We start from the raw sequence: 20,637 nt of genomic DNA, 5'->3' as shown, positions 1-20,637 counted from the left end.
ATATATAAATACAGGCCATTTATTGATGCCACTCGCCCTTTTTAATTTGTATTTCATAAACAACAATGATGAATTTTAAAAGCAGAAATACAGGATCTTTGCTCTGTCTCTTGAACACTCTCTGTTTCTTTCATTTAGCAACTCACTGTTGTTTATATATATGGGAGCTGTTTGTTCAGGAATCTTTCATCCTTTTGCTGATGCCTGAGGTCCTTTCCTGTTGATATTTGCTGAGTACAGTGGAGTGGTGTTTGTGGTGAAAGCAAGCCTCACTGAAGCTCTGCTCACAAGGCAGCTGCTTAAAAGAGGATATGAGTATAGTTTCATAAGGAAGAAAAATGATCAGCTTGTCAGCTAGAAGAGAGTGACCCATTATAACCTTTAGAATAAGCACATAAGCTTTTCCTTTTCCTAACATTTCTTATCTGGCCCAACATCCCTGCTCTTTCTTGATGGATCTTAACCCCACTTCCTGGTTTTCTTTTTTTCATCCTACCCCTCAATCACTGCTTGTCTCCAAAAACAGACTTCTTGAACTTGTTTATTTCCTGATTTCAGTCATTTTCCCAGGAAGTGTAATTCTACAACATGATGGTGTGACATAAAGATTTTACTGTTCTCGATCTGGAGTGACCTTTTAGTCACAAGGGATAGAGCCAAGCCTTAAGCTTCTGTCCTAATAATTGAAGTATAACTCCCAGAACTTGGGCCCAAGGGATTCAAACACTGGGACACTGAGTGTTGCAAGCCCTTTCAGGCAACTAGAAAACTGGCACCACACTGCGATCCACAAAGCCTGAGTTAGGTGCCTAGGGTCCCTATCCACCACATGAGGAGAGAGAGGTGCCTAAGAATGGGATCCACAACAACCAGTGCACGCTAGGTGGGGAGACACCTAAGCTAGCCAGTAGGAGATGCCAAAGAGATGGGGAATAGCTCTCTTGGAGTCAGATGGCTTAGGCACCTCAATTGTTTCTTGTAACAAGGAGTTAGGAGCCTGCCGCATGCCACAGGTGGCAGCAGCAGCTGCTGGTGGTGCCGCCAACCTTATTACTTCTAATCAAGTGGCTAGAGTGTTTGCCTAGGATGTGGGAGACCCAGGTTCAATTCCCTGCTCCGCCTAAAGGGGAGAAAGCATTTGAACAGAGCAGGGTTTCCTGCCTCTCGGGAGAATGCTCTAACAACTAGGCTATGGCATAGCCTGCAGAGGACCTCCCTCAGTCTCTACTGTTGAAGCTGTTCCACTGTGGATAAAGAATGAAAGACTCATTGGAGCAGGGGGACTGGACCTAGGATCTCCCACTTCCTAGGCCCAGGACCTAACCACTGAACTGTAGAGTCATTCTTGCTTTTCCTCTCTGGCCCAATGACTTTAATGACCAGCCACCATGGGTCCCAGCAAAGACATCTGGCCCCAGGGAGGGACAGAAGCACAAACGCCAGTTGCTGAGATGGGGTGAGGGGACTGGACAGGTCACCTGCACCTAGGCAGGAGGTTGTCCGCACACACTGCACCAGCCGCCAAGGGGGCTGGGACATGGGGCACTGGACACCAGCCACTGAGGAACTGCCCTAGGACTGGCAGTAGAACCTATGTGGATACCCCTTCCCAGCCTGGAGCTGGCTCCCCCCCCCACTCGCTCCCCCTCCTATCCCTCTGCGCCCCGGGTCCCTCTTCACAGAGAGCAGTAGCATAGTCAGTGGGTTTTCTCATGTGTCTCTAAAAGATCATCTCTTGCCTCAGACACCCTGGCACCCAACTGGCAGATTACCTGACAGCGTTCATGATTATCTTTCCCCCATCTCTCTCGCTGATACCTTCTGCCACCATCACAAGTAGTTCCTTTCCTACCAGCACAACTTCTTTGGTGCATGAGGAATACATTCTTTCTCATATATGGGATACACAATCCAACAAGAGAGGAAGTACCCCTAATTTTGACCTTGGTAGGTTGATGTGACTGATGCTGGTGAATATAGTTGGGATGTCCAGGGGAGCCCTTGGAATTTAGAGACCCAAAATAGTTCTCTCTCTCCCTCTCTCTCCGGCAAAGACATGATTACAGTTTCAGTATTCCTGTCCCTATGGAAAGTGTATGAGAGGTTCAAAAGCAGGAGGAATCAGTGTAAGGTCCCGACAGTTATGCTAACGACTTTCTGGGGAAGCAGGTGGGCCTAATAGTTATTGTACCTTGACCCAGTTGAATGGCAGTTGCTTTATCAAAGGGAACTCTGTATTTCTCTGGAGAATGTTTTTGTGGGTGTGGAGGATTGCGTAGTGTGGGAGGTGCTGTATGGCAGGGCCTTTCACTGCAGAAGTTTTGTCACACACAGTCTCTTTAGGATGTGAATCCTTTCTAGGAAGCCTTTGTTTGTTTTTTAAAAACCCAGCAGTTGCATCTGTACTGGGAAGCTGCAGCAGCATCTCACTGTAAAGAGTGGTGCAGGTGGGTCTCAGCTTTGTGCAAAGGCCCTGCTGTTCAGTGTTGTTGTTTTGTTGTGCTAAATCTGGAGAAGCACAAGGGGGAGAGGGGGAAGGCAGAGATGTGGATAACGTTTGTCTGATTTTTCACTGGCATATAACTTAGAGGGCATATTTAGAAACCCAGCAACACTGCTTTTGGAAGAACCAACTACCCCACTCCACCGATATGGTATTTGGTATTTCAGTCAGCCCAACAGCTGGGCACCAGATGCTGCATGTTGCAAAAAATATAATTTTCCTCCCAAAGTCTTGCCTTTGGCGCGAGAACAGCAAGTGCAGTTTCTCTGCCAGCCTTCTAGAAAGAAATTGAAAGCATCTGTGTTTAGGAATGGAGCTGCCACTGGTCGGGGCCCGGGGAGGGCTCAGGTGCAACTCTTCTCAAATACAATATGAGGAAGTGGGGAGGAGAGAGAGACACTCCGGCGCATGGCTGACATTACTTGGGGTACTCAAGAAATATTACATTGCCTGGGGAGGAGGTTGGCTCCGGAGCAGCACCACAACTTTGGTTGAAACAGAGGGATTTTGGGACCGAGGGATTTGGAATGTGGGAGAAGGCTGCAGGTTGGGGTTGGGGTGTGGCAGGGGGTACGGGCTCTAGGCTGGAGGTGCAGGCTCTGGACTGGGGCCAGGGATTAGGGGTTTGGGGTGCAGGAGGTGGGTCCTGGCTGGGGGGTTTGGGCTGAGGGATTTGGCGTGCAGGAGGGGGCGGCGGGTTGAGGCAGGGTGTTGGGGTGCAGGAGGGGGTGAGGGCTTTGGGGTGAGGCTGGCGAGGAGGGGTTTGGAGTGCAGGAGGGAGCTCTGGCTTTGGGGGTGTTGGTTCAGGGCTGGGGTAGAGGGTTGGGGTGTGGGCTTACCACGGGTGGCTCATGGTCAGCGATGCAGCAGGGCTAAGATATAAATGTATACATCTGGGAACAAAGCATGCAGGCCATGCTTACAGGATGGGCACTCTATTCTGAGAAGCAGTGATTCTGAAAAAGATCTGCAGGTCAGATTGGATTATCATGAGCTCCCAGTGTTGTGGCCAAAAGTGCTAATGCAATCCTCTTGTATTTGGCACTGGTATGATCACTGCTGGAATATTGTGTCCAGTTCTGGTGCCTACAATTCTAGATGGATGTTGATAAATTGGAGAGGGCTCAGAGAAGAGTCACAAGACTTTTAGATTTCAGAGTAACAGCCGTGTTAGTCTGTATTCGCAAAAAGAAAAGGAGGACTTGTGGCACCTTAGAGACTAACCAATTTATTAGAGCATAAGCTTTCGTGAGCTACAGCTCACTTCTTCAGATGCATATCGTGCCTTATAGGGATAGACTCAAGGAGCTCAAGCTGTTTAGCTTAACAAAGAGAAGCATGTTCTTATAATGTTGGTTATGAGAACAGGCATCTTACCTAAATTTCCCCTTTAAAAAAAAAAGTCTATTCAACCTTTTGGTTTGGGTAAACTAGAGAAGTAATATCAGTCTGGGGAAATATTAGAAGAATGTAGATCAGCTTTTTCCTTCACCAGGCTAGCCAGCATTTGTGAGAAGGCAGTGTTGTCTAGTGGATAGAGCACTGAAATCTGACTCAGAAGATCTGGGTTCTATTCCCAGCTCTACCTGGCCAGCTGGATGACTCTGACTCGCTGTGCCTCGGTTTCCACAGCTGGAAAATGGGGGTAATGATGCTTACCTCCTTTCTAAAGTGCTTTGAGATCGACTGATGAAGAGTGTTTTGTAAGAGCTGGGCATTTTTATTTAAGTGTTAAAGAAAAAACGCAGTGATTAATAGCAGAACACTGGAATGACAGTTAAATAAACAGGGCCCATTTATCCCACTGTGCAGGGGGGAGGGTCACCACACCCAATCTCACCCTGTATTCCCAGTGGGCCTCATCCCAAACCCACTGAGACCAATGGGAGTCTTTCATTAACGCCAATGGACTTTCTGATAGGGCGAAGTGGGAGGGAATCCACCTCCTCCACTGCATCATCTTCCATGCCCCAGACTCCTGAGATCTGCACAGAGGGGCAGACAACGAGCAGGGTGATGGACATATACATATTCAAACAAGCTTTTAGGAATACCTGACACTGTTTCACTATGAGAGAGACAAGGTGGGAGACGTAATATCTTTTATTGGACCAACTTCTGTTGGTAGAAGGGACAAGCTTTTACAGATTCATAGAGTGGAAGGCCAGAAGGGACCATTGTGATCATGTAGTCTGACGACCTCTAAAACACAGGGCATAGAACTTCCCCAAAATAATGCCTAGAGCAGATCTTTTAGAAAAACATCCTGTCTTGATTTAAACATGGAGAATCCACCACGACCACTGATTATTATTATTCCAAAGGTTCATTATTATAGGTTTTCATCTTATTTCTAGTCTGAATTTGTCTAGCTTCAATTTCCAGCCATTCAACTGAATTATATCTTTCTCTCCTAGATTGAAGAGCCCATTATTAAATTTTTGTACCCCATGTTGTTACTTGCGGGGAGGGATAGCTCAGTGGTTTGAGCGTGGGCCTGCTAAACCCAGGGTTGTGAGTTCAATCCTTGAGGGGGCCATTTAGGGATCTGGGACAAAAATGGGAGAGTGGTCCTGCTTTGAGCAGGACTAGATGACCTCCTGAGATCCCTTCCAACCCTGATGTTCGATGATTCTATACGTATAGACTGAAATCAAGTCACCTCTTAACCTCTTTGTTAAACTCAATAGATAGACTCTATCGCTATACGGCATGTTTTCTAATTCTTTAATCATTCTCGTGGCTCTTCTCTGAACCTTCTCCAATTTATCAACATCCTTCTAGAATTGTGAGCACCAGAACTGGACACAATATTCCAGCAATAGTCATACCAGTTCCAAACATATAACCTCTCTGCTCCTATTTGAGATTCCCCTGTTAGCTCTTTTGATCACAGACTTACATGGGGAGCTCATGGTCAGCTGATGATTCGCCATGCCCCCCAAATCTTTTTAAGAGTCACTGTTTTCTGGGATAGAGTCCCCCATTCTGTACGTATGGCCTACATTCTTTGTGACCTGTCCCCTTCATTATTTACCATTCCCCAATTTGCGTCACCTGCAAACTTTATCAGAGACAATATTATGTTTTCTTCCAGATCATTGATAAAAATGTTAAATAGCATAGGGCCAAGAACCAGTCCCTGCAAGACCCCACTGGAACACACCCACTCAATGACAATTCCCCATTTTGAGACCTATCAGTTGGACATTTTGTAATCCATTTAATGTCTGCCATGTTAATTTTATATTGCTCTAGTTTTTAATCAAAATGTCATGCGGAAGCAAGTCAAACACTGTACAGAAGTCTAGGTATATTACGTTATCCAAACTTATTATCGCATCAAAAAAGATACCAAGTTAGTCTGACAGTATGTATTTTCCATAAACCCAGGCTGATTTGCATTACTCTCCTTTAATTCTTTATTATAGTTCCTTTGCTTAATAAATAAGTTAGCTTTAAATGCAAAACATATTTTGATAGTCTATGAGAAACGTTTTTCTTGTGTATCCAGCACATTTAAGGTAGTTTTATTTTAACAAAGTTAAAATGTTTTTGTATATTTAATTGAATTTGAATTTCCATTCACATAGAGCTTGACTTGAATCATAAGTAAAAGATTCTTGATCACCTCCTGAGAAATGCACCATTCGCTATCTTCTAACATAATAAAAATTAAGAGTATCCAGCATTGAACCATGAGCCTCCACGTCTGTGTAGCTCAAAAGCTTGTCCCTTCCACCAACAGAAGTTGGTCCAATAAAAGATATTATCTCACCCACCTTGTTTCTCTTATATCTTGGGACCAACATGGCTACAGCAACACTGCAAACAACTGTCTCACTATATCCCCCATAACAGTGGATGGTGCTGGTGTCTCTTAATGAGGCTGCCTTTTTATTGATACTTTCCAGCAGGAAATGGTTTCATCCTCCTACTCTCCCTCCCTCCCCCGCCGGCCTTCGTCTGTTCTATCCTCCTATCATGTCCTGACTGACTAGGACTGTAAGCGCCTTGGGAAAGGGACCGTCTTCTGTGTTGTTTGTACATATTGCAATAGGGCCGTGATCCTTTGACCAGGGTGCATAGGCACTGCCATTGTCAAATGATAAATAGTAGTAACATATAGATCAGCAGTCAGGGAACACCAATCCTATTAGAATTCATGACAAAACAGAACACTTTCCAAGGTATTGCATGGTTCTGATATTGATTTTAATTAGATTTGCTCATTAATTTTGGAAATTGAATGTCTCTGCTTTTTCATTGTGCAGGCATTGCATTGTACTCATGGGCATCAGACTGTCAAGATGGCAGTTTCCATTTGGTTTTAAGGGCTACACTCTGCTAGCCCTACTCCTGTTGAGCCGTCTTACTCTGCTGGTGGTACTATCTGTGGAACAAGGTACTAATCAGCAGGAGCAAGACTGGAAGACTCTGGCCCTTAATTGAGTGCTTATTTAATTATATTCAAGACTTAAAGACAGTGACAAACTCCTAAGAATTTAGGAACTGCCATGCTGGATCAGACGTATGGGCCAGTTGATCTAGTATTCAAACAGTGGACAGTACCAGACACTTCAGAGAAAGGTGTAAGAACCCCACCCCACCATTAGCATATGTGGGATAACCTGCCCCCACATTAGATCTCATCTTGATCTCCAGTATTTAGAGATTGGCTTAAGCTCGGAAGCATGAGCTTTAATATTCCTTCCATAAATTGTCATTATCAGTAAGCGTTGTAACCCTGGATATTTTTGGTATTCATATAAATATCAAATTCCTCTTTGAATCTTGCTAAATTCCTGGCCTCCACAACAGCCTGTAATAATGAGTTCCACAGACTACTTATGTATTGTATAAAAAAGTATTTCCTTTATCCGGTGAATTTGCCACCCTTCAGCTTCATTGAATGTCTCCTTATTCTTCTGTTCTCCCTGTCTCAGAACACAAGTTCATGTTCTACCTTCTCTATTGTACCATTCATTATATGAAGCACTTTTTATCATGTCCCCTCTTATTCGTCTCCTTTCTAACGTAAATGTTTCCAATGGTGCAATCTCTCTTCATACAAGAATTTCCCCAGGCCCTGGATCATTCTTGTCGTCTTTCTCTGAACAATTTTAAATTTTGAAATAGCCTGCAAGATGTGCTGCACGGTATTCCGGCTGAGGCAGTACCATTGATTTATCCTACAGCATTATTATAATGCCCTTATTCTTCATCCCATTCCTTCTTGTGCATCTTCTAGGTATCTAAATGCAGTCACTAGAATATCTTGTCAATTACATTTCAGTTTTTCTAATATAGGTCACATTTTGAAAGTGCCCTCAATTAACTCCTGGAATGAAACAATAGGCAATAGAACAGGCCAACCTCATAAATCTTTATCCAGTACCAGTATGTCATTAGGCATGTCCCTGGGAGTAAATTCTCCATCTGTTTCTAAAGAATCCACAGCGTTTTTCAGATTGTGTCAGCATTTACTGTAATATTGCCACTCCCAGAGATTTCTTGAATTTTCTCCAAAGGTCCCGTAGGGCTTAGTCCTTCACACACACACATACACAAAAATATGGAACACACAAACAAAAACTAGAGTGGAAAGACTCTGACCAACTACATAGTTCCAATAGAGCAGAATCTATCTCCCCCGCTCCCTTTTTAAATTAATATTTTGGAGAGGGGAAAAAAAGTACACTACTTTCTCCCAGTGATCATTTCTCTGTAGTGACCAGGAAAGCCTGTACTCCACCTATCAGCACTGCTTCTTGCCTTAATAAGCTGCACCTCTGAATTTCTCAAGCAACTGTTATCCTTTAGAGACCAGTCACATTCATAGGTAAACCCTAGACAGATTTCAGTTGGATGTCCACCCTCAAAGTGTTTTCCCTAGATTTGCAAACTAGGTCAGCCCAAAGGGGCCAGTCCTGCAGTTTCTCCTCAGGCAAAGCTCTTCCCTGAATGTGGACTCCTGGATCAGACTCCCAAATTGTTGAGAGTCACTATGATGTGGTGATTGCTGTTAAAGTGAGTAATTATTGGGGCATAATGCAAATGAGGATAGAATGAGCCTGCCAGGAAAAAGAAAAAAAATAGACTTACATTTTAGAAAAAGCCACAGGTGTGGCTTTATTTGAAGCTGGTCAGCTGGTACACCATGGGCTGTGGCAGTTAAACAGTTGATCCTACTTCTGTAAAGGGCTCTTGACACCAATATAACAGGCAAACCCATCTGAGTCTCTTTGTGTTTACTTATTCCCTTGGCAGAAGTGAAAGACTACGAGCCCCCATTTGGTTCTAAAGTACGAGAGCACCCTTGTGTAGAAAGCATGAAGGACAATGTCTTGCGAGATAGAGGGCGTCCAGAGATCCCTAGCTCCTGGCTCAACCATCAGGTAAGAACATGCCATGCAAGAGACTGTGGCATTCAGCCACTGCCCTGAGTAGGGATGATTCAGTCCAGACACAGTCCCTCATCCAGTGCCCTGGTGTCCAGAGGGCTGAACAGGCTGCACCAGCTGTTAAGAAAAGGGTGAGAGTTTCTTAAGTGGCTGGCGGTGCTGGTGCCGCTGCCCTTGCCCATCCACATCACACACCCCATTGCTCAGCACTGGCTTTCCTCTTCCAACCCCACCCCATTAGTGAAGGGCAGTGAAGTTCTACTGCACCCGTGGCCTCAGGAGACACAGTCTTTACCCTAAATGATCCACATTAACTAGAAACCACACCCAAATCAATCGGCCAAATCTCAGTGGAATATATTGCCCCATAAAGCACTCCCAGTTCAGGCTCCGATGGGTCAAAGGGGAGAAAATTCCATATGAGGCTCCCTTCAGCTGAGAAATAACTGCTGTCAGACTCCGAATTGTTCTCTAGGGACCATCAGCAAGAGCACGCCAGCTGATCTGATGGGTTAAGGCAACAGAGGAAGGACAGTCTCTCAGCTCGTTCAGGGCTTTGCAATGGAAGCATTAACAATCCTCTTCAGTTGTGAGCTCTGAACCTCTCTGTTGGCCTTAACCGGTCCTGAAGAACCTGGTTGGTCTCACATATGGTTAGTCACAGCCCTCTCATCTCAGTCAAAACCTCAGTAGGGACTTGCCACAGTCTGGACTACAGGGGTGTGAATTGTGGAGCGCTCTGACTGCCTTGTATAGACCCTGCTGGCTCAGACTCAGAAGTGCCTAGTGTGTGTTAACATGGGCCTGTTCGAAACCAGACTATGTCAATGCAAACTAGGTACCCTGTAGTTTGAGCCAGTGGAATCTACACGTGCAGTAAAAGAGTGCGTTGTATAGTTCACACCCTGGGAGACGGGACTGTGGCACTGTACAGACAAGTCCGGAGTGAAACTGTCTGAAAACCAGGCAAGGCTGTATATTTCTCAATGCCTGCTCTGGCTGGTACCACAGAAGCAGACAACCCAGTCCTGAGCCTGTCGATCACATCAGTGAAATAAACTGACAGCTGCTCACAGAAGAACACAGTCACCAGTCACTAACGAAGTAGGGCCAAATAAATGAGGGCAGGAACCAGCCTGATTGTCTCAGAGAAACAGGAGCAGGGAAACACTCCAGTTCTGCTGCCAGCACTAGAGCTGCAGATGCCCCATGAGCCTTAGAGCAATTGCTAGAGAACCCTCAGGACACTTTGCCCCTTGTCCAGCAACAGGCGAGTGCTTCTCACTAGTTGCTGCCCTGTGGAATCAGGGGGCAGGATAGTTGCTGCTCCCTCACGACACCATTATGAAGAGATTGCGGCCCGCCGGTGCTTATCCAACAGGCCCCCTACAACCGCAGACGGGGAAGAGCATGGTCTCTGTACTTGCAGGGGCTCTGCACAATCTGGCCATAAGTGAGGTTTAATCAAAAGGATAATTTAGGGAAATTGACAGCACTGGATTTGATCTCACTGGTAAGGAGCTTTACTAAAAGGAGTTTTGGTTCCCACCCTATAAATCCTCTCAACATTTCATGCGGTGCCACCTAAAATTCAGCAGGGCATTGACTTGAGTGGAGCTATCACAGTTTATCCAGGTGGGGATCTACCCCCAGAATTCTTTAATACTAATTTTGAAATCAGTAGAAGCTGCTCTTACTGTAATGGCTCCTTCATACTCATTTTCTTCATCTGCAGTTGTGTTTTGGTAATGAACCCATTATTCATAGTGATAACATTCTGGAATAGATTTACATATTGCAATGTTTTCCCCCTTAATGGGACTCGTTGCACTATTGATTCCAAGTTAATGTTTAATATTTAATTTAATTTACTGATTGTGATTTCAATGCCAGCAGAAAATGAATGTTATTTGTATACAGACAGTAACGTTCTGCTAGTAACATTGACATCAGGCAACATCACCAATTAGGGAAATTATATAATTAATGTGGTATTGTGAAGTGTTATTTTTTCAATAAAAATGTTAATATAAATCCTGCTTAATGATCTTCAGTGTCAGAAAGCAAAGCACACAATTTCCTGGCAAATATCTCGTTTATACAGATATTGCTAAGACACAGCTGGTTTTATTTCCAGTAAACATGTGCAGCAGCGTTGCAGTTACACCCAAATACCTGTGAGTAATGTGTGTCTGCAAGATCAGGGCTTTTGTTTCTACATAGAGCCAAGAAACCACAAGGACCTGAACTGGGGTCTGATACTTAAGTTTTGCTCCAGATTTCCCACTACCCTCTTCATGATCAGCTGACCAGTAATAGTGAGGTTATCATGTACCATAGCACACTTCTGAAACACACTGCTGGACTCTGCAGTAGTGGTCCACTGTATTTTATTCTACAGTAATGGTCCAAAACCTGTAGTAACTCTGCTGTAAACAGTGCTGTATTTTTATATAGAGTTCTCCCTACACTTCACATCCGATGATTATGAGACCAATTCTGTAAACACTTACGTACGCCAGTAACTTTGCTCACCTAAGAAGTTGCACAAAATTACTCACACACAAGTGTCTGTATTGCCTGAGACCTAACTGTCCTGTAAAGGAATTCATTGCTGGTGTTTCTGTGCCCGTTGCAGGGTATCCAGATGGTGTGTGAGACTCTTATTGAGTGTTGGGATCACGACCCTGAAGCCCGACTCACTGCGCAGTGCGTGGCTGAGCGTTTCAATGAGCTTGAGCACCAGGACAGACTCTCAGGAAGAAGTTGTTCAGAGGAGAAAATCCCAGAAGACTGCTCTGTGACCACCACCAAGTAGCAACAGCTCAGGCTTGTGTAAAGGAGGGAGGGTGCTCCTGAACTCATGCAGCTTGGAAAAAGAAGAGGTCCTGATCAATGCCTGGACTTGCTTCTTGTAGTACTGAGGATCTTGCCACTCCTTTTAAGTGGGGTCTCCAGAGAGGGACAAGAATTTGTGGGAACCAAAAATAGGGAGTTGGTGTCATACCGTGGCTGCCTTAGATCTTGTCATGGCTAAGCTGTGTTAGCACTTCCTCAGGAAACAAGATTTGACAATAGCCAATAATATTTGCACTTTATTAATGCCTGTATATAACTACAGAAGAGCTATTCTTATATATACAGCCATACTCTGGAGAGAGTAAAATGTGCTTCCAGGAAACTACTAGTACCTACGAGAACCCTGCCCATTAGGGAAACAAAGGGAGAGGTCTCTCATGATACCAGCAACAACGTGCTAGGCACCTCACCAAATGCATAGGAACAATAGGCAATAGAAAGGAGGCTTTCAAATCACATACTTATACATATCTTGCTGCTCTGTATTTTAGAGAGCTTGTTCACAGCAGATAGATTTGGGCCTCAGAATCTGTTTCAGTTATGCAGTAACTATGCAATCATTTCTGCAGCTGGTTTCAAAAGGTTTTGTATGTATTGTTCAGTGGGTCACCAGTGCACTCAGATGCTTAACTATGTCCCTCAAAATATTCCAAAAAATAGGGGTTGTGTTTTTGACTCTTAACATGTGTCTCCATACAAAGGTCATTCTCCCTTACACTTCATGCTAGCAGGCTGCAAAATATCAGAGGAACACATTTCCTTCCCCCTACCCTATGAAATCAGGCAAGGCTGATAATACTCCAGATGTTTTGCATTTGCTGTACATTCTGATGAAAGGCAGGACTTTGTTTTTATAGCAATACATGAAGAGTAAAAAAAACTTTTTATACACAGCATGTCTAATTTCTTGACACACAAGAAAAGCTATAGGGAGGTCAGACCATCTAGCCCAGTATCCTGTCTTCCTGCAGTGGCCAATGCCAGTGCCCCAGAAGGAATGAACAGAACAGGTAATCATCAAGTGATCCATCCCCTCTTGCCTATTCCCAGCTTCTGGCAACCAGAGGCTTAGGACAACATCACTGTCCATCCTGGTTAATAGCCATTGATGGACTTATCCTCCATGACCTTACCCAGTTCTTTTTTCAGTTTTTCTTCGTTCAGACTCTGTTTCATGCCTTATTTGCAAAAGCTAGGAAAGAATGTCGGTGTCCTCCGTTTCTGAATTCCCATGCAGATCGAACACTCTAACATAAGATTGTCATGTACTGCACCTACCCCGTAGTTAGAGCTGCTCCCAGCTATTCAGTATGACTAGCAAAATGTGCATTCCAAAATTCACCCATCAGACATTGCTTACATTCTTTTAGCCTTCCAATAGGGTTAGATTTGAAGTTGGCCTCATATTGGACTTTAAAGTAAAGCTTTCAGTATTTCCTAAGGGTTCTGTCTTCTGTGATCTGTGCTCTTCTCACAGAGGAATAAAATGTGCCATTGAAATTAACAAAACAATTCTCCATTAATAAATATATAGAGAAAGAGGTGTGTCCTGTGCAATTATAAAAGCCTTTGTCAGACCGACATTGATATTTTTCTAGGAGACTGCGCTATAAATCAATAGGAAACATGTTTATTCACATAGAAGTTAAGATTTATGGTGAAAATATTTTATTTAAAATGTTTTTGTATCTGCTTTTATAATAAACTACATAGAGATATTTAAAGAGTGGTGCAGAAAGTCAACAACTAAAACTGAATTCAGAAAATACTATGCCGGATTTTATAGGGGGACTATTTTAGCTGAATGGTGGCGCTACGGCCCAAAGGAATACAGCTTAGCTGCTTTGTGCTGCAAACATCAATACCGTTGTTACTATAAATGCCGTGTGGTCCATTGATGTGTCCTCTAGGCAGAGCTATGGCCCATTGACCTCTAGTGGTGGCTGTGGAGAATGCATTCCCGTAACTGCCTGGAGAGGAAAAGCAAACCATTTTCACAAACTGGATAGTAGCATAAGATTGTAGCATGGCCTGTTTTTCCTCACTCCAGGGTAGAGGCCAAGGAACAGCATCCAGTAGTCCCTGACACTACTGACATTTTTACTACTACATGTAAAGGGAAATTTTTATTTTGCTAAGGAGTATGTCACCTGTCCATCATGTGTGAAATAGGAACGTGGATATATACTCTGCCTTAGCAAATGTTTCATGCACCTATTTTCATTTTATGCCGTGTTTGTTTTGTATAAATCAAATGTTTATTAGAGTAAATAAAACAACTAGAGACTTTTTTTCCATTGGGATTTTCTTATCCAGACAAATTTTCCAGAATGAGGAAGGGACCTTGCTAGGGAAACGTGTTTCCTTAGAGAAAGCAAGCCTCATGCTGCTGCTATCATTCATAGTCCTCCCCTTCGCTCCAGGTGCCTGCGGGTGAAGTTTAGAGCACAGCTGCTCTGCTGGCCGCATGGCTACTCCCAGCCTATCCAGGCCACAATCATAGCCTCCTGCAGGGGGAATAGCCTATGGAAATTTAAACCTGCCCCCGAACTGCTAACCTCCGCCCACATCAATAGCATAGCCACACCTGCTGCCAGCGTGGGTGGGATTAGCCCAGTTTCAAACTGATGGCTGAATCCCAGGCAAGGCCTTACTTAGAACAGCCACATTTTGGTCTGATAGTGCAGTAACCCAGCAAGACACTTGCCTGAGCACCAGGTTAGAGGAAGGCCAGATTAGTTGGGCTGTGCCCGTGCAGCTTCTGGTCAGGCCTCTGAGCCTGCCAGTCCCAGTTGGGAATGATGCCCCTTCGGTAGAAGACAGGCCTGAGCCTGGAAAAAAATGGTACTGAGTGCCACAGTTTCTCTTTGAGCTGCAGAGTTATTAAAAGTACCTGGGCAGGGGGGTGGGGGGTGTGTGTGTGTGTGTGTGGAAGGGAAATAGGTTCCAGCCCCTGTGTGGCACTTCAGTGGTTTGACGTCAGGGTCAACAGGGACTCTGAGTGCTCAGTGCTGTGGCCTGTCAAGGAGCTCATAGGCTGTTCTAACCCTACAAAAACATACTGGCACACTGTTAGACCCCCCCACACACTAACTCGCAGCCCAGCCACTAAGATCTGTTTAAAGTCAAAAAGCCTGTGGCATAATCCAGTGTGAAAACAAACTAAAAAGCACAGCCGATACCTTTGCAAGGAAAACCTCAAGGAACATTCAGCTCTAAAGAAAGTAAGCACTCTGCTTTTAATATGTGCCAATTAACCCCCACCCATTTGTGTTAGCCTAAAAATTGCCATCAATACCCTTCTGCTAGTAACCTTAATTAGCCAGGCAATCACAGTTTAAGGCCAAAGTACAAAGCACACAGAATTCACCTGTAGAGGACAAAGCACGGGCCTTTGGTTTGCTGTTGAAGGAATACAGAATTGCAAAAAATTGTCTGTGTTACTGGTTTGTACAGCACCTAGCACAGTGGGGGTCTTAAGTCTTTTTTAGGGCTCTATGGCTAGTAGAAAACAAGTAGTCAATAATAATGCATGGCCCAGCCACTGAGCTGTACTCACTGCAACTCAGGAGGTAGGCTGGGAAGATGGCATTGAGGCTTGGGGAGAGCAGACTCCTAACACAACTTTGAGCAGCCTGTGCCTGGACCCAGCATCAGGGGGCTGACAAGGCAAAGGTGGTCCTGGCCCCACTCCTCTGTTTGAGGTTTCAGTTGTGATAAAACACTGCATATTGAAGAATAATTAAGGATGCTTCCTTTGCAGGTGTCACTAACAACAAGTACTGTACTAAACTTTCTACATGGATGCACTGGGCCTTGTCCTTGACCCCTTTCTGGCCTCTTTGGGCAAATGTTTATGTAAGCGAGTTTCATGAGCGTGACGGCTAAGGGGGTGGGGAGGAAGGGGCGCAATCCTCACAGTGCTTAAGGCCATGCTCAACTGTGAGAACTGCTCACGCATGTCACAATTGGCATAAGTGATTGAGGCGAGGGCTGTGCAGTCTATTGCAGGCTCAAGCCCAGAAAGCACACGCCACCCAACTGCATCACAAATAAATTTGAGAAAAGCTTACTCTGTTCCCAGGTAGACAAACAGGCAACATGTAACTAAGTACAACTGTCCGCAGAACTGGATGTGTTGCTACCACTAATTCTGTAAGAAATTATTTGTTCAGCTGTAATCTCTTCTTTTAAAAAAACACGTTAAACTAGTCTAGTATGGGCCCTGCCTGAACTTTCTTTGCTGCTTTACGGTGCTGCTTGCAGTAAGCAAGTTTGCATAATGGGGAAGCCTACGGTAGTAGCCCTCAATGGTAAGGCTGGCCAGGGGCGTTGCTGGGCCCAATCCTCGGTAGGAGGCATATCTGGAGAGCAGCGACTGCACTCTGCGTTCACCCCCTGCACAGCTCTGCTTGAAGGTGCAGGATTAGGGGTTTAGGCTGAAAGCAGCAGATATATCATTGTTATCTGAGTGCCACGTCTTGGGTCCAATTCATCCCTGCTATATCACCTCTGAAGTCGATGGCATTAAAGCCGGTATGAATCCAGCCTTTTGTTATCTAGAGCTTTTCCTGATGAGAAGTGCCACCCGTATTTATTTTGATGTATCTGTTTGTCACTGGAAGATGCTGCTATTTAATGGTGTAGTGGCAAATACCCCCAGAACTGGTATTTAATATAGGTTAGGATAGTTCACCATAGAGCTGAATACAAAAAGTTAAACCAGCAAACAAAATCCAGAAAAATGGCCAGCTCCATCAAAGCACTGCACGCAACTCCCAAATGATGTAATTTCATCCTGATTGCCAGTGGCTGACAATTCACTCAGCTATTTAACAATATAATTCATACTTTTAAGTCTAGACAAACAGAATCCCAAATGTTTGCAGGTTGTTCACCAAGGTTTGTGGCTCAGTCAGGAAAGCAGGTCATTAGGATTGCTAGAGGAGTCATTCCCATTATAAAATTAATTCATTCCAATTATGAATGAGATAGGGAGCACATAAAGGAAAGGAATTGAAACAAAGATAGGCACAGCCACCCGACCCACACTCTCCACAAGCATTCAGCTGTAAAATTAATTGCCCACTTTTCCTGAGGCCAACATGATTGATTTCTCTCCTAAGAATAATATAAAATAATACAGAAGTGCAGATTAGCACAGCTCTTACACCCATCAGGAACTAGCAAAAATGGTCAACCATCCTTCCCCCAATAAAATAAATAAATAAAAAGCAAAAGCCTCCTGTAAAAACACACAATGTTTCATACAAAGATTTCAGTTCCAAATATTGTATATGGAATATATTAAATATAAGGACACAGTAAACAACAGTACTCTTTACTCCAGTACTGCACTCGTGGTTACATGGTTCTGCGCAAAAATTGGTTATTAGCTATATTAAAACCTCTGCCAGAACAGACGCCATAAATGTAGTAGGCTAACAAATGATGCCATGGAGACTGGCAAAACTGCAAAAAATTGCTCCATCTTTGTGCCAGCCTTGAGCCCCTTTTCCTTTCATTCTCCAAGTCTCACCTCTGTGCCTTTCTGACAGTGCCTCAATGCATGAAGCAAAATGTGCTGTCCTCAGGAATCAGAGAGCAAAAGCAAAAGAGGAGTTAAGAACTCTCACCACCTGGAAGACCAGCCCTAAAATGGCCACTTTAAGGCTCCAGCTCTTGCTGCATGCCGGATTTAAAGGGCCAATTCCCAGAAAGGCACACTGAGAAAAAGAGTTCCTATCAAAGGACAATCCTACAGTGGTAAGGGTTAGAGAGCAGGTAGTTACAAAGGCAGGTGCTGTCTTTGTTTTATGTACCGCTGCTATCTCACACCCGCACCCTGTTTAGGAAGTCATCACAATCTCTTCTTTCAAATTCCGGGAATAGTTAGAGTTTAATTTGGGGATGAAAAGGGCATTTATTGGACTACATTCCCAAGCCAGCAGCTGTTGCCACTTGAGGGGGGATATCTGGCCACCTGACCAGTGGCTGGGAGAAGCACCTGGGAAACAACTCTCTTTGACGGAATCTAAATAGCGGTAATCATAATGGTGAATGTAACAAACTAAACAACTGAATCCGTTCTGATGGCAGTAAAAATGAGATTACCTCCTCCTGCTGCTGGCTGCTCCTCAGCAATCATCTAATCCTGTTCTGGAATGTTTGCATTTTCACCCACTGCGGGATCTATATGGATACAGGAGTCCTCCTCCCACAGAGATCCTTGCAGGATCAAAGTACAGGGAAAAACACTGTTAAAAAAATGGGGGGAGGGATGCAAGGGGAGTTTCCCATTTAAAAAAAAAAAAAGATAATTTTTGATGAAAAAAATATTTGAAAAATTTCAACCAACTCAAGTTACAGGGTTTCCATTAAAGGCTTTAACATCTTCATTGGCATTAGAGTTTTTCCAAGACCACATTTGCAATAATATTTTATGATCAGGTCCCAGTTACCAAGATCATGTTTTCTTTGAATGCTTTAAAACGAGCTTTATGTTGAGATATGTGTAAAACATTGCCATAATGCAAAGGGAAATTATTCCCTTCAAAGGGCTCATCCAGAGTAAACAGACAGACCATAATATTTTTTTTCTTTTTGGTCAGGGTGCATAAATATTTACATATGTGAGTTTGATTGGCTGCAGTACTTATCAGTTCACAACTCCATTGCTCAAATGGTGCTTTATAATAATAGTCACAAGACACAACAATTAATGAATATTACATCAAATGGAGGTTTAACCATCACCCTGAAATTATTTCCATTCATGGGTTTGTCACAAAACCTTTCATATTCTTTTTATTGTACCTCTTGCTGTGCAAATTTCCTTGTTTTGTTTTTCAGTGTAATTTCTGATTGATTATTGTGTAGTTACAGAATTAGCGTAATACCATCTAATTGTATATCTGAAGCAAAAACATCTAATTGTGTAGAGTTAGATTCAATTTAAAGAAAGAAAAACCCTGCACCACGATTTCTCATGAGTTGCACAGTGCATTTACCCAACAGGGCTGTTTTGAATGTATCCAACCTGCAATTAGCATGGGCAATTATGACATAATGAATATGTGCAATTGCATTATTTCAGCATGTAAGAACAACAACAACATTTAGCTTTTACCTTACTGCATACATTGCTGATATTTTCAAAGTGCTTTACAACATCAACCAACTCACCTATAGGAAAACTGGACTGTTCACAGGTGGAAGATATCTGGGGGTTGGCTAATTTCCAGGAGCCAGGTGCCTCACTGCATCTCGCAAAATGATCACACCCCAGTGTCTTGTTGAGTCAATGGAGGTAGGGAATGGGGAAAAAGGGCTGGATCTGGTTTGGGGCTATAAAAAGGAGGCTCTCAGAAATTAGAGGGACAAGCATGGTTCAGATGGATGGATCCACGAGAATACATACAAGTTAGAAACTAGGGGACGACTTCTGTCTGCAGTAAATCCCACTACACCACGAAATAGCCCTTCTCCTCAGGCTGATGCCGTCAGGTCCTGCCACCGCACCTCTCAGGCCGGGAAGCAGGAGGAGGAGGTAGGGTATGCTTAAAGAAGCAGCTGTAGGTTGGGGTCTTCCTGAGCTGAGAAAAGATCAATACTAAAGAGCAAACCTAGGCCCACACGGTGACAATGCAACCCAAACAGAGCCTCAACTCCATTTTTTCCCACTAGTCCCACTAATATGGATACCCAGGTTCCAATTCCAGTAATGGCCGATGGGCCAACAGAATATTCAATTTTGGCATCACTCCTCTGTTGTCTGGAGCAGTTTCCACTCAGGTTAGCATGGAGCAAGACAGGCTTGGCTAGAAACTCCGGCACCAAAAACAAAGAAAGAAAAACTAACTCTTCTTAGGCACCGAGCTGCAGATTACTTTTACGTTGTGGCTAGAGACGCTTACCATTCTGTGTTAGGGCATCCCATTTAACGTTCTGGACAGACAAGCCCTCTGTCTTACGTCTTGGATGCAGGGGATCTACTGAGTTTGCAAAATGAGACTGAGAGCTCTGCCCTTTAAGGGTCATAGGCTGTTAGGGGGCTTATTCCTTCACGCACTTACTTCCCTGGTCCTTCTCGCATGAACAAAGAGCAACAATACCCGAAGTCCAAAGGTGCAAACAATTCGATGTTTATTGGGGTGAACTTCCAGCAAGCATGATTCCAGTTTCCTTCCTTAGTATCCTCCTTCCCAGCTCTGACACCACAGAGCCTTACACCTGTGTCCCTGTTCCCATTCCTACCCTTAGCCAAACATGATTCCAACTTCCTTACTCCCATTCCCTGTTCCCATTTCCCCCTTTAGCAAAACATGATTCCAATTTTCTTACCCCCATTCCCTGTTCCCATCTCACACACCCACATGCCCATGCCCACCCCCACCCACACCCTTCCTCATTGACTACAGGTTATATAGTAAAACTTGAGTTCTGCTTAGCTATACCTTAACCAATCATTTTCCTGAAATTTAACTAACCAATCCTAACATATTGTAACATGATTATGTAACCAATTATATCCCACTACCTTAATTAGTGGTACACCCAGCAAAATTAATTATACAGCAGACAGGAACAATCACAGAACCAGACAGAGATTATACAGACAAACAATAGCAAAGTGGGAACTACAATGACAAGACAACACAGAAGTGAGGATTTCACATCCCAGCTATTGATAAGTGAGTTCTTGCCAGACAGGATTCTATCAAACTAAGTTTCCTTTTACATTTTCTAGGCACTTCCCTTTCTCTGGAGGTGATAGGAATACAATCCTGTCCTGATAGTGCCTAACCAGCCCAATAGCACCTTATTTCAATGTGACTAGTTTGGAATGTGAGGATGTGACCGTTCGCTTCC

General features: G+C 43.9%; 1 protein-coding gene across 3 annotated transcripts in view; it reads left to right on the top strand.

Annotated features, from left to right (window-relative positions):
- The window catches only part of TGFBR2 (transforming growth factor beta receptor 2), an 80,951-nt gene extending 66,894 nt beyond the window's left edge, over positions 1 to 14,057 (top strand). For all 3 annotated transcript variants that reach the window (XM_073333374.2, XM_073333373.2, XM_073333375.2), the window contains 2 exons: positions 8,774 to 8,901; positions 11,546 to 14,057. In XM_073333374.2, the coding sequence (XP_073189475.1) occupies positions 8,774 to 8,901; positions 11,546 to 11,725 (308 nt within the window). In that variant the 3' untranslated portion in view covers positions 11,726 to 14,057. The remainder of the gene's footprint in view (positions 1 to 8,773; positions 8,902 to 11,545) is intronic.
- The last annotated feature ends 6,580 nt before the right edge of the window (positions 14,058 to 20,637 follow it).

This window comes from Lepidochelys kempii, chromosome 2 (genome assembly GCF_965140285.1).
Source record: "Lepidochelys kempii isolate rLepKem1 chromosome 2, rLepKem1.hap1, whole genome shotgun sequence".
NCBI lineage: Eukaryota > Metazoa > Chordata > Testudines > Cheloniidae > Lepidochelys > Lepidochelys kempii.
The sequence above is the reverse complement of the archived record's forward strand: the minus strand, read 5'-3'. Positions and strand labels throughout refer to the sequence as shown.